This window comes from Bufo bufo, chromosome 10 (assembly GCF_905171765.1).
Source record: "Bufo bufo chromosome 10, aBufBuf1.1, whole genome shotgun sequence".
NCBI classification, from domain to species: Eukaryota; Metazoa; Chordata; class Amphibia; order Anura; family Bufonidae; genus Bufo; species Bufo bufo.
The window spans coordinates 44,579,445-44,594,539 of NC_053398.1; the positions used below are offsets into that span (position 1 = coordinate 44,579,445).

At 43.8% G+C, this 15,095-nt stretch overlaps 1 protein-coding gene across 4 annotated transcripts in view; it reads right to left on the reverse strand.

The window, feature by feature from the left end:
- The window catches only part of TSPAN4 (tetraspanin 4), a 594,748-nt gene that overhangs the window by 49,211 nt on the left and 530,442 nt on the right, over window positions 1-15,095 (reverse strand). For all 4 annotated transcript variants that reach the window (XM_040410434.1, XM_040410435.1, XM_040410436.1 and 1 more), the window contains one exon: window positions 9,512-9,586. In XM_040410434.1, the coding sequence (XP_040266368.1) occupies window positions 9,512-9,586 (75 nt within the window). The remainder of the gene's footprint in view (window positions 1-9,511; window positions 9,587-15,095) is intronic.

Sequence of the window (15,095 nt, forward strand, 5' to 3'; positions counted from 1 at the left end):
CTTTGGATGAAAAACCCGCTGGGAAATCCATAGGTTCGCCAACACTGCGCTAGATGTTTATAAATAAATGTACAACAGATGTTACCATTGGGGGGGGAGTGTCCTTGCCAATTCTGACACTGTCCAATCAGTGCCGCCAGTAGCAGACTGTGAAGGGAAACACCTCCAACTGGTAACAGCCGTTTGCGCATTTATTAATAAACTTCTAGCAGTAATAATAGTTGAACCGCACAATATACAGTCATAAGATGGTCCAGAACTGTTATTACATAGGGAGTGAAAGCAGTCAATAAACAAGCATGTCACTGCAAACTTTCTGCATGTAAATCAGCACCAAGTACCGCCACGTGTAGGTGTACCCTAAGGGTATGGCCAGACAGGGCAGAATTAACACTCTGGATTTTGCTTCATTTTTGCAGCAAGACCAAGCACAGCCCCACACTGGATAAACCAGGCATGCTCAACCTGCGGCCCTCCAGCTGTTGCAAAACTACATTGTGGGAGTTGTAGTTTTGCAACACCTGGAGGGCCTCAGGTTGAGCATGCCTGGGATAAACAATGAAAGTCATGGCTTCAGGAGTGCCACAGCCGCTATGCACTGCCGATCAGTGATGATGTGATCCTGACCTCAACTGATCAGCAGTCACCAATCTGAAAATCCTGGAGAACCCCTTTAATTAAGGTTATGACCAGTGGCCGTGCGGTACTGAAGGTGCCCCTTGGCCATTAATAATATAGATAGGCCAAACAGTGCGGTCTCTATTAGGTTAATTAGAGCTGGCCTGTACAGCCATGTGGTACTTTGCCGATATGGCTGCCACAAGACCGTGATGTGTGGTCGTACCCTTAAAGGGAACCTGTCACCAGGTATAGAGCTGAGGACATGGGTTGCTAGATGGCCGCTAGCACATCCGCAATACCCAGTCCCCATAGCTCTGTGTGCTTTTATTGTGTAAAAAAAAAACGATTTGATACATATGCAAATTAACCTAAGATGAGTCCTGTCCCTGAGATGACACAATAAAAGCACACAGAGCTATGGGGACTGGATATTGCGGATGTGCTAGCGGCCATCTAGCAACCCATGTCCTCAGCTCTATACACAAAATCCCGGTGACAGGTTCCCTTTAAGGGGTTTTCTGGGTGTACAATACTGATGGCCTATACTCAGGATAGGTCATCAGTATCTGAATGGTGGGGATCAAACACCCGGAACCCCATTGATAAGCTGTTTGAAAAGACCAAGGCCTCCTCACAGCTTACCAAGTACAGTGCCATACATTGTATAGTGGGCATGCTTGGTATTGCAACCCAGGTCTATTCACTTCAATTGGACTGAGCCGCACATAGGCCATGTGACTGATGAACGGGATGTCACTGGCTGCAGTGCTCTCCCTGGAGCGCCACAGCTTCTTTAAACAGCTGATCGGTGGGTGCCAGGTGTCAGACCCCCACAGGTCAGATACTGATGACCTATCCTGAGGCTGAAGATAGGCCATCAAGATCCATCTCCCGAGAAACCCCTGTAAACAATAATAGATAATTGTTAAGAATTCCATCAAACCAACGTACTACTGGAAACACCATAATGCCAGGACCACCATGATATAATACCGCAGGGCTGTGCCCTATTAACCTACTCTATCCATTTTTTGGGGAATACAATATCTCCATATAGTGAGTGCCTTAAACAGTGTGAGGAGTCTTTTAGGCCAGGCAACGCTCCCCTGGAGTTCTAGGAAGGGAGTATGCAAATTAGTTCTTAACAAGCTCTTTCTCTACCGCTACCAGATGTAAGGCAGCTATCCTATAAGACAACGTTCAACCTTTTAGGAGGCCTTGAGACATGACTTGGATAAATAAGCCAGCACCCCATCCGCAGACAGCTGTTTCGGGATGATTGCCCCTCATCAGTGCAGAGCAGAAAATACTGGCTTAACTGACTGAGAGGCCTAGGTCAGGATTCAGGGGATACTATATCTCCTTATAGAAAGCGCCTCAAACAGTGCGAGGAGTCTATCCATATAACATGGAGGCAATCCAATAGCGACGCTATCCAGATTGCAACCTTTTTTAATGCAAATTTTACTTGTAACAGTCAGAAATGACTTGGTCCAAATGGCTGTAATTCTCTGTAACTATTAGCTGCAAATGGAGAATTGTGCTCATTACGCGAGACTGAGCGTTCCCTACCTGCAGAGAAATCTTCAGAGCACTTACCTACATCTTGTTTTATGACTTTTTTCCTTTGTGGAGTAGAACTATTTTAATCCATCTGAACTTGGCTCACTGTTCAATAAAATATGCGTTATTGTGTTTCATATATTCAAGGCCTGATTCAATTTACTCCTTTATGTTCTTTTTATACCGATGAAGGTACTTTCCGCTGTAATCCAATTCTGTGGATTTTTTTTTTGTTTTCATGTTAGATGAAGGGGGAGGAATATCTACAGGATGAAAATAGGGAGGAAAATGACTGCACCTGTCAGCGAGGTTACAGCGTGCTATATGTGAGGCAGATGATATTTGCATCTCAATATACCGTACTGTGCAGATACTAGGGCAATATGCAGAATGGATGAGCTCGCCTGTATCCTGCATTTCATCTAAACACGATATTATCACAATGGTTGAGTTTTTAGATTGTAATTTATCACGAGGAAATGTTACATGACCTTTAAGAACCTAGATCAATGAGTGGATATGTGGTTCAAGAAAAAAGAAATCACAGTTGCATATGAATTCTGGTAGCCTGAACCGGCTGATGATCAGGCTAGCAGAGCTCACACTATCCGGTATTGTTGGATACGACTGTGTACCGCCAAAACCCCATTGACTATAATGGGACCCAGAGGTGATCTGGCTGGCTTTCCGGAATAAATGCCAAGTCTTGGCCAGACAAATACCGCTGCATGCAGTATTTATGCTGGTACAGCCAATCGGATCAGGCTACTGGGTTCCCAACGCTACTGTGAACATACTCTTAATGGAGAATGAACACAAAACCTATCCGGTGCCATTCTTTTTCATCTTTTTAGCTGAATATCGACTAATTCTCGGGCTCCTCTTCTGTCACTCAAGATGGCCAACCCTCTTCTCAGACTATCTTATGCATATTGTACATTTGGTAGCCCAAGACACTTCCTGCTTGTCCAGCCCTGCTCTTAGATTGGCCAGCTCCGTTCACATGAGCAGTGCTGGCCAATCCAAGAGCAGTAGAAAGTGTCGTGGGTTAGCAAATGCACAGCATGCATCAGGTAGTCTAAGAAGTGGTGCGGCCATCTTGGATGGCAAAAGAGGAGCCCAGAACTTGGTAGACCTGCAGGTAAAAGATGATAAGGATAAGAAGGGCCCCGGGTACGTTTTCTGTTCATTCCCTAGGTAATGTAAATTTTTCTTTAGGAACCGGCGCGTCGCTTTGACTTTGTATCCTGCATATAAGCTGCTACAAATGTTCATTATTAAAAACTTCACCATCTTTTGAGGCCCTTTTAGATGGGCCAGTGATGAACCAAATGAACTTTCATTCCCATTCAGAGCCCCATGTAAGGCTAGCCATACACACTGGATATAGATCGGTGAAACATGGTGATTTGACCAGGGCTGGCTGACCATCCAATGTTCATGGAGGCCTCTCAAATCTCCACTAACCCTAAATGGGTTCTTAGACATGATACAGGTTCTTCATAAATTCCAGACCGACACCTCCACTTCAGTGTCAGCTCTAAGGAGCATTGATGTGAAGGAACACTATTGAGATCAGGTTTTTGGACAGTCCATCAAAATAGGGAACTTTTACTTGTCTGTAATATAGTATGCTCCATATTTTTTTAATCAATTTTACCCGGTAGATTACATTAACCCTGGGGGCTTCACTTCATTATCAAAGCAAAACTCCAGTAACGGACCAGGCTTTTACTAGGGTCCATAATTAACTCCTCACACACTGCACTGGGGTGCTGTAATGGGCCTTTTCTGACAGGTAGGCCCTGATATGGCCAGGAGTTGGTTTTATAGGGCCCTATAAATATGGGTACCCAAATAATAAGGTCAGCAGGCCATGGGTCTCTGGATTCCATTGTAGATAGTAGGAGATACTCACATGTTCTCCATAAGTAATGAAGAAAAGGCAGCATAATGAGCCCCCATAGGTTTATTGTAAATTACTTCATTCTCTTCTTTTAGATTTCTAAATTTTAATTACCCGCAGCTTCAGCAATATATGCGCTGACATTAAAGGAGTTATCCAGGAATTTATATTGAATAGGTCATCAATATTAGAACGGTGGGGGTCAGACTCCCAGGACTCCTGCTAAAGAGGCCAGCACAAGTCATCATTATCAATTCCTGAATACCCCTTTAAATAAGTGTTCTCACTTACAATATTTAGCATCTATCCACAGGATAGGAGAATAGTATCTGACCACTGGGACTCTGGTAATCACAAGAATGAAGGTCTCAAAGTGGCCCATGAGACTGAAGTGGTAATGCACATGCTCTCTCATACAGTCCCAAGGAAGTGATGTTCCACTTTCCCCCATTCTCATTATTGTTGGCAGTGGTCGGACCCCCAGTAATCACATCCTGCGAATTGGAGATGAACACTGCTAGTGGGAAACTCCCTTTAACAACATTAAAAGGGTTGTCCGGCCTTTACTAAGTGATGACCTAACCTCAGAATAGGCCATCATTGGCTGATTGCCGGACATCCCACACCATGCATCCCTACTGATCAGCTGTTCAAGTGTATCACTATCACCGGCAGTCAGCAGCGGAACTACACAGCTCTGTCAACCTTATAGTGTCAGCCCACACCGATCAGCAACTGATGAATAGGGGTGGACTGGGAACTTAAAGGCTATGTACGCCTTCAGGGGCAATTTTTATTTTTATGATTGCATTTTGCTCATTTTGGGTACAAAATCATTTTTAAATTGACCTTTATTAAAAAATACTAAACAGCTTTGTCATAAAGGATTAACTTCTGCCTAGCTGTAAAGATGGTACAATACTTTCACTTTGTGCTGGTCATTAAATAAGTGTTTTTGAGCTGTAAGTAATTTAGAGATAACTAAATTACTTACAGCTCAAAAACACTTATTTAAGCCACATTCTTATCAACAAGATAAGAATTGCACTATAATGAGTGTTTATGAAGTCAGGAGATCAGAGATTAGGAGCCGTCAGCTGACCTGCCTGATGTAACCTAGTAAAAACTCAGAGCATGCTATTAAAGAATCTAAAGCTGTATAGAGAAAGGGGCTCAACATTTTTAATAAAGACCAATTGAAAAAATATATTTTTAGTTTAAAATGAGTACAATACAATAATAAAAATAAAAAAATATGCTCCCACTGATGTCCATAGCCTTTAAAGTGGCCCTGGAAAAAAATCTAAAAATGACTCCATGTTGTAGGTAGGTCCTAATTGACAGAAGGTGGGGCAACACAAGTAGGCAGGGACAACAGAAGTAGGTGGGGCCATCAATACCGTAATGTACAACAAAATTCCGCCCCAGCAGAACCAAATACCACAGTGTAGTGCAATATACTGCTGCCACGCCACAGTATGAAACTGTATCATAGTCCTGAGGATGGCAATACAGTTGAATTCAGGAGGGCACCTGAGGCCGCTGGCCAAGTGAATAGGTGCCTGATGCTCCTACATTAATTAATGCTGGGAGCATCAGATCTTTAAGTACCTGGCTGGTGGCCATGAGGTGGGCTTGGGCGGCCCCCTGGGCACTGGCTCACCAGGAAATTTCCCCATAGGGTTCATGGCCAGCCCGCCCCTGGTAATGGCCTTTTCTGAGGATAGGCCATCACTTAGTAAAGGCTGCTCCTGTCCTCGGCAGTTATAAAACCAAATGCCCCCTCATATCCTGAAATCTTCCTCCCGTATCTAGAACATCTTATTCTGTATGTCAGTTGCCCTGTACCATCTGCAGTCCTGTCACTGGATTTTCACTCCACATATCCAGCCTATTATGTTACATCTCTTAACAATGGTTTACTGCAAATAAAACAGGCTTCGTGCAGAATGTGACTAATAGCCATAAGGGTCAGGGATCTCCGCAACATGCTAATTGTCATCTGAACACCACATAATCTTCCTGTACAATAAATGAGCAAAATAATACCTTCCGTGAATGAGGAGAATTACATGAAGCTGAGTGGGTACGTAGCATGAGATAATATCCTGAGAGTCACGCTTGCTGACTACGCACCTATATATCTCAGCGCAATTTTCTGTGAAGTTCAATTGCCGTGAAACCGACAATTTTTCTTATTTGTATCCAGCAAAAGCAGAGCTTATTTCCATTTTCCTGAGGTTTGCTGAACATATGCAGATCAGCCACTTACGTCTCTGTGTTTGACTAAATGCCGGCTTTATAATTACTTTGCAAACAATGAACAGCATTAAGAAAAAAAAACATAAAACAAAAAACATCACCATCAATTTACCTGGAGACGTGCACATAAAATAGATGGAGAGGGCTTTCGCTGCCATGTAATGCTTATAGTGTCGCATGCTGCGGCCCCTGCAGATTTCCACTGGTATAATGGCATGTGACAGGTGAAAGCTATTCCCATCGTCTTGACATATGTCCAGCGCCACAGTGCAAACACGGGAGCTTAACACCTGCTTTATGATGTCAAGCAGGCACTTTGATGGAATACCACTGTAAAGTAGGGGAGCTGATAACAGGTTAGACAAGGCGCCGACTACTTCACACATCGTCAGAGTCACTGGACTAGAAGGGGGCATGTGTAGATTCAGACACCGGTCCAAAGAAGGATAGTATAGGCCACTAAGTACACTGGAGACCCTGTCATCTGGTGTCAGAGGGAACATTGAACACTATCAACGAGATGTATCAAAACTGGTGAAAATGAAAACTGGTTTAGTTGCAAATAGCAACCAATCAGATTGACCATTTCATTTTCCAAGTGTACTTGCTGGGAGTTATAGCTTTGTAACCGCAAGTTGCTGACCCCTGGTATAGGACAATGCATGTTACCCTATTTGTGTCATACCAGCATGACACTTAAAAATTAATCTGTGAATGAGTGGGTTTCATGGACGTCACAATCTGCAGACAAGTTAAAGGAGAACTCCATAAAAAATTAAGGGGGTCATTTGTTTTTCTGACTGTGCTTGTTGGGCATTACCAATATGGATCCCAAATTCAGAACTGTCTGGTAAAGCAGAGAGCCAAAAACATTTCACCTCCCAGGAGAAAGGAGACGGGTTCACCATTTGCTGCCCACACCAGCCATATAGGTTTTCCTTATTTTACGGGACTCTCATGCTCATATAACTGTACAATTTTTTTTTTTTTTTGGCTAGGGCATCTGTAAGTCACTGTGACAGGTCAGGTTTACCATGATCGATACCATATGGTGGTCCCATGTAGCTTTTTGCCCATTGTAAGCCTTAAAGCATGCCTGAGTTTAAAAAAATAAATTGCATTATGGCTGTGCTTTATTGTAGAATCATAACTACGAGAAGGAGCAGGTCTTTTTTGTGCTTCCCTAATGTCTTTCTCAGCCATAATATTCCCTGTTTCACTTGAACAGCTAGAAGCATTTCTCTCACAAGCAGGGGGTGTCTCTCTTCTATGCAATCCCCCAGTACTGTACTGCTGTGACCTCACTTCACACTATGTTTGTTTTCTTCTGGGGAGCTCAGAAAGCTGATATGGAGGGGGGGGGTGGGGGGATCGCACAAACACACAGGAGCTTCATTGCTCTTCAGAAGCAGTGTAGGTGCAGTTCTTTTATCAGGCTCATAATCTCAGCTAGCTCTGACACGCTCCCAATTCTTGTGAACTGCTTTCTGAGTCTTTGTTACTAGAGCCAGATCTAGCCTAACCACAGACAGTGACTCTTTTAGCTTGTGAAGTGGTAAACCCGCAATATCACTGCCACTTACAGATGACGCCATATTGTTATGGAGTCCCATCCCTTATGGCAATGGATGACTGATCCTTTTCATGAAAGAGTAAATGGGAGGTTTTAACATTGCATCCTGCATCAGGACTATTCGAGAAGAGCGAGGGCTCTAGGTAATGCTACCTTGAACTGATGTTAAAGACGATGTTATAATAGTGGCTCGCCCACACGCATGATCCATTACCCTCTGTTTGAAAAAGAGCCGGTCAGAAGCTTTATCATGGGATTAGCAAGGAGCACCTTAGGCAACTGTGCTTAACTACAGCCATGGCAGCTGCATTGGGGCCGAGCCTGAGGGGATGGACTCTGCCACTACGTAGGCAGAAGACGACATATAACTACAGTTCAGTTAGTGTCAGTAAGTGTCGGACTAACCCACTGGAGAATTCTCTGGCGGACCCTCTGACAATGTCACATGACCATTAATTCCTCCATCTGCTTAATGCTTTAGTTATTGCATGTGTAGTCGTCATGTTTTGGTGGCGGTATTATACACTGCCCTATGCAATTTATAGGTTAGTACAGTACAGGATGTCTAATCTATTTACAGACTGGCATATCATATGTTGTGTTTGCTTTATCTAGCATAAGGGCTATATTGCTCTTTAGTGCACATATTGATGAGTTGTTACATTATTAGGAGTTTTTTTGCACATATGCCATACTGGGTATACATCTTTCTATAAAAAGGGCACATGATAGAATTGGTTTTGTGCCTCCTTATATATTTTGTGCTATATAGCAGGGTATATGCAACGCCAGGGGGATTTTTTTTCCCTCCCTATTTCAGCAATACTGATTTTATGTAATTGTATTTTCATTGGAATCATGTATTAATAACATTTATTATATATTTTTTATTTATCTGGGAACAATTTTTGTTGTGTCTATTAATGTCACATGTCCACCCTGCCCCCTACCACAGGTCTGCTTAGTTTTAATACCCGGGCCGCGCAGCAACGCTGCCTGCCACTGTGTGCGCTGCCTCTACTCACCGAGAGCGCAGAGATGGAGCGAGGGGCGGAGGCGAGGCTAGCCTCAGACAGGAGCACACAGGCAGTGGCGGTAGTAGGAGCCAGGCCGCACATGCAGAGATTAGGTCAGGCCCTCCTCCCTTTTTTTAATGAGGCCCCTAACACCTATGAAGCTGGAGCTCCGACCATGGTCACAAGAAGCCCTGCCCTCACAGTCTTCAGCCGACATGTACATCTACATAATGTGTACTCAGAGAGATCGCTGTGTGTCATTGTGTCATCTGTGGTTTTACATAGGACTGCAGGTGACATCTTCTACATTATCTGTACTCCACCTCCCTCCTCTCTTGAAGTCATCAGGCCACCACTAGAAATCTCATGCAGGCTCACATCTCAGCTCTGTGTGCACCTGCACAGTCTGTGTCCTTCTATGGGCAGCAGCATCAACGGAACTGCGCATGCGCGGGAAAGAAGCGCAGTTCAGTCCATGGGAGACCCAATAAGACTGTCTGCACTGATGTTACTAAGGGTAGATACGGTAACAGGCTCGATAAGTTCGGTAAAGTTAGGAGCACAGCTTACCTTATCTGTGTAGATGAAGAAGAGGGTAACCACAATGAGCTCCAGTAAGAAGATGATCAACAGCAGGATAAAGAACTGAGGAGAAAAGAAAAAATTATAAGATTTGGATTTATTACTAACATCTCATTACTTTTCTGAACTTGTCGAATACCTGGTTCCCCCTTGTCCAATTAAAGGGGTTATCCGGAACGCACATACTGGTGACCTGTCCAAAGGATAAATCTGATTTGTAGGGGGCCCGACTCCTGGCAGCCCTGTGATCACCTGTTGGGTGAGCGCTGCGGACCCTTCCTTTGCCAGTGACGTCAACGCTCATCGGTCACATGGTCTATGTGCAGCTCCGTTCCATTCAGGTGAATAAGACTGAGCTCCAGTGCCAAGCACAACCGCTATACAATGTACAGCTTTGATAACAAGAGACCAAGGTGATCATCTGAGCGTCTCAGCCCCCTAAAATAGCGGATCGAGGGGTGTCGAGTATCTGATTCCCATCAATAGCTGAGTCCCGAACAACCACTTTAACCATCTCTTTCGCAACTCTCTATTAGGGCTCATGCACACAAACGTATTTTTCGTCCGTGGCCTTTCCGTTTTGTTTTGTTTTTTGCACCCCCTATGTGGAACCATTTACTTCAAGGGGGCCGCAAAAAAATGTAAATGACACTGTGTGCTTTTTGTGTCCATATATCCGCATGTCCGTTCCGCAAAAAAATAAAACGTCCTATACTGTTGTCTGCATTAGGGACATGGATAGGACATTTCTATAATGGGTTGGCCGTTCCGTTACGCAAAATGCGGAACACACATGGCCTTCATCTGTGTTTTGCGGATTCATAAAAAAACAACAGTCTTGTGCGTGAGCCCTTAGACCAGGGATGGCCAACCTGCAGCTCTCCAGCTGTTGTAAAACTACAATTCCCACCATGCCCTGCTGTAGGCTGATAGTTGTAGACAGTCTGGGCATGCTGGGAGTTGTAGTTTTGCAACAGCTGGAGAGCCGCAGGTTGGCCATCCCTGCCTTAGACCATCTACCATCTGGTTTCCAAGCCATGCATTGAGAATGAAACTGTTCTCACTAAAATTTCCAACCTCTTGGCAGGTAAACCTAAGAGACGCGAATCAGTCTTATTCCTTCTTGATCTATCGGCACAGTTGACGCCCCCCCCCCCCCTTCCTATTACTGAACACTTTCAGTTCTTTGAGGTTAAAGGGCACTGACTTATCCCTTCTTTCACTGTTTAATGTTTACTCCAATTTTATGAAAGGGATTATGTCACAAAACATATTCTACATTTTTCAAACCAGCACCTGGATCTCAGTACTTTTGTAATTGCTTGTGATTAAAAAATTGGTATAGACACTGAGCTATTCAATAACATATACCTGTATAGCGCCACCTGCTGTTGGGTACTTTCCTTATTTCTTGTCCACCTCACAGAGGTGGTTGAACGTACTAAATTTAAATCTTTAACTGCCAGCAGCCATATCTACTGATAGAAGATGTGGGAGAGTGCTGCAGCAAAAAGGACACATCCCCTGAGAAAGGACATGCCCCCCAATTGGAGCAATGATTGGGGAGATCTCTGGATCCATGTGAGGTACTGGGCTGGTTCTAGCTTTGTTAGAAAAAGACTGTCATGTACTGTGTGATGTCTGATTTTCTTTTTCACATCAGTCATGGCAGAACTCGAAGAAAAACAACAAGCAGTACGGTCCTGCGATCAAGTTCTTGAAGAAAAGGCATTGCAGATAGAATATGAAGTGTGAAAACAAATGAGCCGTTCAGGAGGCTCAGTCCCAGAATAATATAACAATGAGAAATACCTCCATTCGGACACACTTGATATATAGTACATATAAGCCTATCTATGGAAGACCCAAGAGAGATCATTCCTGCAATAAACTCCTATCCATGAAGAAATGAGGAGAAGAAAGTAGAAAAAGAATATAGAGAAAGATTAGTTAAATGGTAAACTAATGCAAAAAAAATAAAAGGGGGGGGGGGGGGGGGGGTAATGTTACGAGGGAAGGGTGAGTGATTATCTTCTGCCAAAAAGAGGAATAAGTGAGCTCAGTATATTCAGCAGAGTCTATGAAAGTGCATACATGTTGCCAATGCTTCGAGAAGATTTCCTTTAACTGTTTAAGGCCTCATGCACACGACCGTTGTTGTGTTCCGTTCCGCAAAATGGGGTTCTGTTGTTTCATGATCCGTTTCCGTTTTTGTTTCCGTGTGTCTTCCTTTATTTTTGGAGGATCACCAGACATGAAGGAAAGTAAAAAAAAAGTCTAAGTCAAGTTTGCCATGCAAATGATAGGAAAAAAACGGACGCGGATGACAATCTTGTGTGCCTCCGCGTTTTTTCACGGTCCCATTGACTTGAATGGGTCCGCGAACCGTTTTCCGTGAAAAAAATAGGACAGGTTATATTTTTTTGACGGACTGGAACCACGGATCATGGACGTGGATGACAAACGGTGCATTAGCCGAGTTTTCAACGGACCCATTGAAAGTCAACGGGTCCGCAGAAAATAATGAAAAACGGAACAACGGACACGGAATAAAACAACGGCCGTGTGCATGAGGCCTAAGGCTTCTTTCACACCAGTGATACATATTGTGTCAGGATCTGTTCAGGAAAAAAAAAATGATGGGTTTGCACGAAAGTTCAAAAGTTTTTTCTGCGATTGCATTCAGTGTGTTTGTTTTTTTACACCTGGATTGTATCCGGATCGCATGTGAAAAAAAAAAAAAACAATCTCCATCATCTAGCAACCGTCAGTGAATAATGTATTGTATCCGGATGCCTTCAGTTTTTTACTCAAGCCCTTTTCACTTCTGTGGAGCCCGAGCTGCGTGAAAACTGCACCATATAGAACATGCTGCGATTTTTCCTTTTTTTCCTGGACGCAGAGATGATGCGTGAAAAACAATGCTCCTGTACACAGATCCATTGAAATGAATAGGTCAGGATTCAGTCCGGATGCTGTTCGTTCACTACACGCATCGCAACCAGACGGAAGACTCACTCGTGTGAAAGAGGCCTTATTGTGTCCTTTGCTGCAGGGGTTAAACAGGGGGTGTAGAGGTAGGGATCATTCTCAGGGTTATATTTCACTCGGAATTCTCATTCAATCCTTATACTTCAGACACTTGCTCTGGATCCTTGGTTTTAAAGCTCTCCACCATGCTGCTCCCTCTGACCTTCACTTCTCTAACTACGATTTCAGATTCCACAGATGAATTGCCCCAGTCTTTCTCAGTTTTCAGAACCTTGCCCCTCCCCCGATGTACAAGGTCCTCTCTTCCATTTAGCTTTATTTAAACTTGGATTAAAAAGTTTCTAAAAATGATAACAATAGTATTATTCCATGTCTCAAGTGGTTGACATACATGCTAGGACTACATGCAGAACATGGTTTGATTGGAAGACGCCCTTTAGCGGTAGTCCGTCAGCAGGAAATTCACTGGTAAACCAGGCACAATGGCTTGTACGGCTAGCTCAACTGACTGCAATGATACTTTTCACTTGATTGACAGGACCAGGCGAGATGACTATGTAGGAACCGGACCCTGTCAATCAAGAAGAAGCAATACGCATCGCGTCGGTGCTCCCCTGGGTGATCGTGTAGGGAATCAGAGCCTGGTCCCAAAGCAAACGCAGCTAACCAATGCATTGTAGGAAAGTAGGGGTGGTGGGGCGCCACTACCATAAAATCATATTTTTGTAAAAAACAAACACATTAAAAACGATAAAATAATAAATCCATTAAGGGCAGAAAGCAAATAGTGCTAAAGTGCGGCACATTTTGGAGACAGTCTGTGCCCTTTCTCAAGCACCTATAAAAGGAATAACAGCAGGGATTTAAATACCAAGTGCGCAGGTATTTAAACCACTTCTGTTATTCTTTTTACTGGAGCTAGAGAAAGGGCGCAGACTGTCCCCAAAATGTGCCGCGCTTTAGCACTATTTGCACTTTGCTCTTCATGGGTTTATTATTTTATTGTTTTTCATATAATAAAATTTTTTGCACAATAAATATGTTTTACGGTAGTAGCGCCTATATCCTCTTTTCCCCCCACACTTTCCTACCCTGTCAATCAAGAAGTCAGAGGAAGCAGGAGGAGCAAGGGCACATAGAGTGGCTTCGGCCCTGGTGCACTTAACTGCTCATTTGCATATGGATGAAAAGTAATTTTTCTCCCAAATGAAACAACACATCAATAAGTGAAAGGCATCATTCAGCTGAGCTAGCCCTGCAACATAATGGATAAATAGTGAATTCCCTGGTGACAATGAAAAATCTAGCCACACTGGTCTTCTTATATTTCATTTTTTTTTCTTATTGATATAATACTTAAGCCCACACATGGTGTTAAATATATATATATATATAATAATTTTTTTTCAAGAAAACCGACCATTTATAGTCACGAGGGAGGGGGAGTTCTGGCAACTCTGCACAATCTGTTCCTAGAAAGCAGGCAGGGGATTTTCTACATGATTATATTAGGTAAAAAAGCAATAAAGACATAATATGTTCTCTCGATGCCCTTGTTCTCTGGCTTCTTCCCTCTAGAAATTACATTTACACAATCCACAGAGTTTCATTAAGGGAGGAAAGAAATCAGCAATGTGTTTCCTTAGTTCCAGTAACTACGTGGAGGCGATGAGATGGCTGGGAGCGCAGGCACAGACTATCCTACTGCTGAGAAGGGACGACTCTTTATGATCTGCTCGCTAGGATAGAAGATAGAGGCCATTAAATGACCAAAAGATTCACTCACTGAGAAAGGCACGCTGCGCCACACAATACATGTTCCCCGCATTTATACCGTCCGGCTTCACAGATGATGAAGAAAGACCTTGGTGGGCGATAATGAGAGGCAGTGCCACGGGGTACTGCTCAGACTTTACTGCCCTCCCTGCATTTCTTGCTTCTACAGTATATAAGAAGCACTTTTATAGATATACTGTAACATGGGAACATACAATGCATTCTGAGGACGTAGATACAGGTGAATTCAGCGGTGAAGCAGGGAGCCAGCAGCTCCCTGCTTCACCATTCCCTGACCTGTGCTTTCCCCAGCAGTGGTGATGCAGTGACGTCCTGCTGAGCTGAGCAGGAGAGAGCACAAGCCGGGGATCATCCTCCTGCCTGTGCGCTCTCCTGCTCAGTTACTGCATTGCACCTGCTGCTGGAGAAAACATGATGTTCTCAGTTCATCAGGGGAACAGGACTAGGTGAATTTTATATTATTATTATTATTATTATATTAACAGTAAAGGGGCTCCTATTGTAAGATGGACACTAAGGAGCATGACTACTGTATGGGGCACTAAAGGAGCATGACTACTGTGCAGGGGCACTAAGGAAGCACGACTACTGTGTGGGGCACTAAGGAAGCACGACTACTGTGTGGGGCACTAAGGGAGCAGAACTACTGTACGGGGGGCACTAAGCGAGCATTCTACTGTGAAGGTTGCACTATGGGGGAATAACTACTGTGTGGGGTCACAAAGGGGACTCGGCAGGATTGGGTGTGTATAGACCAGCTCTGAGCAGAGTTAGAGGCGTGGTT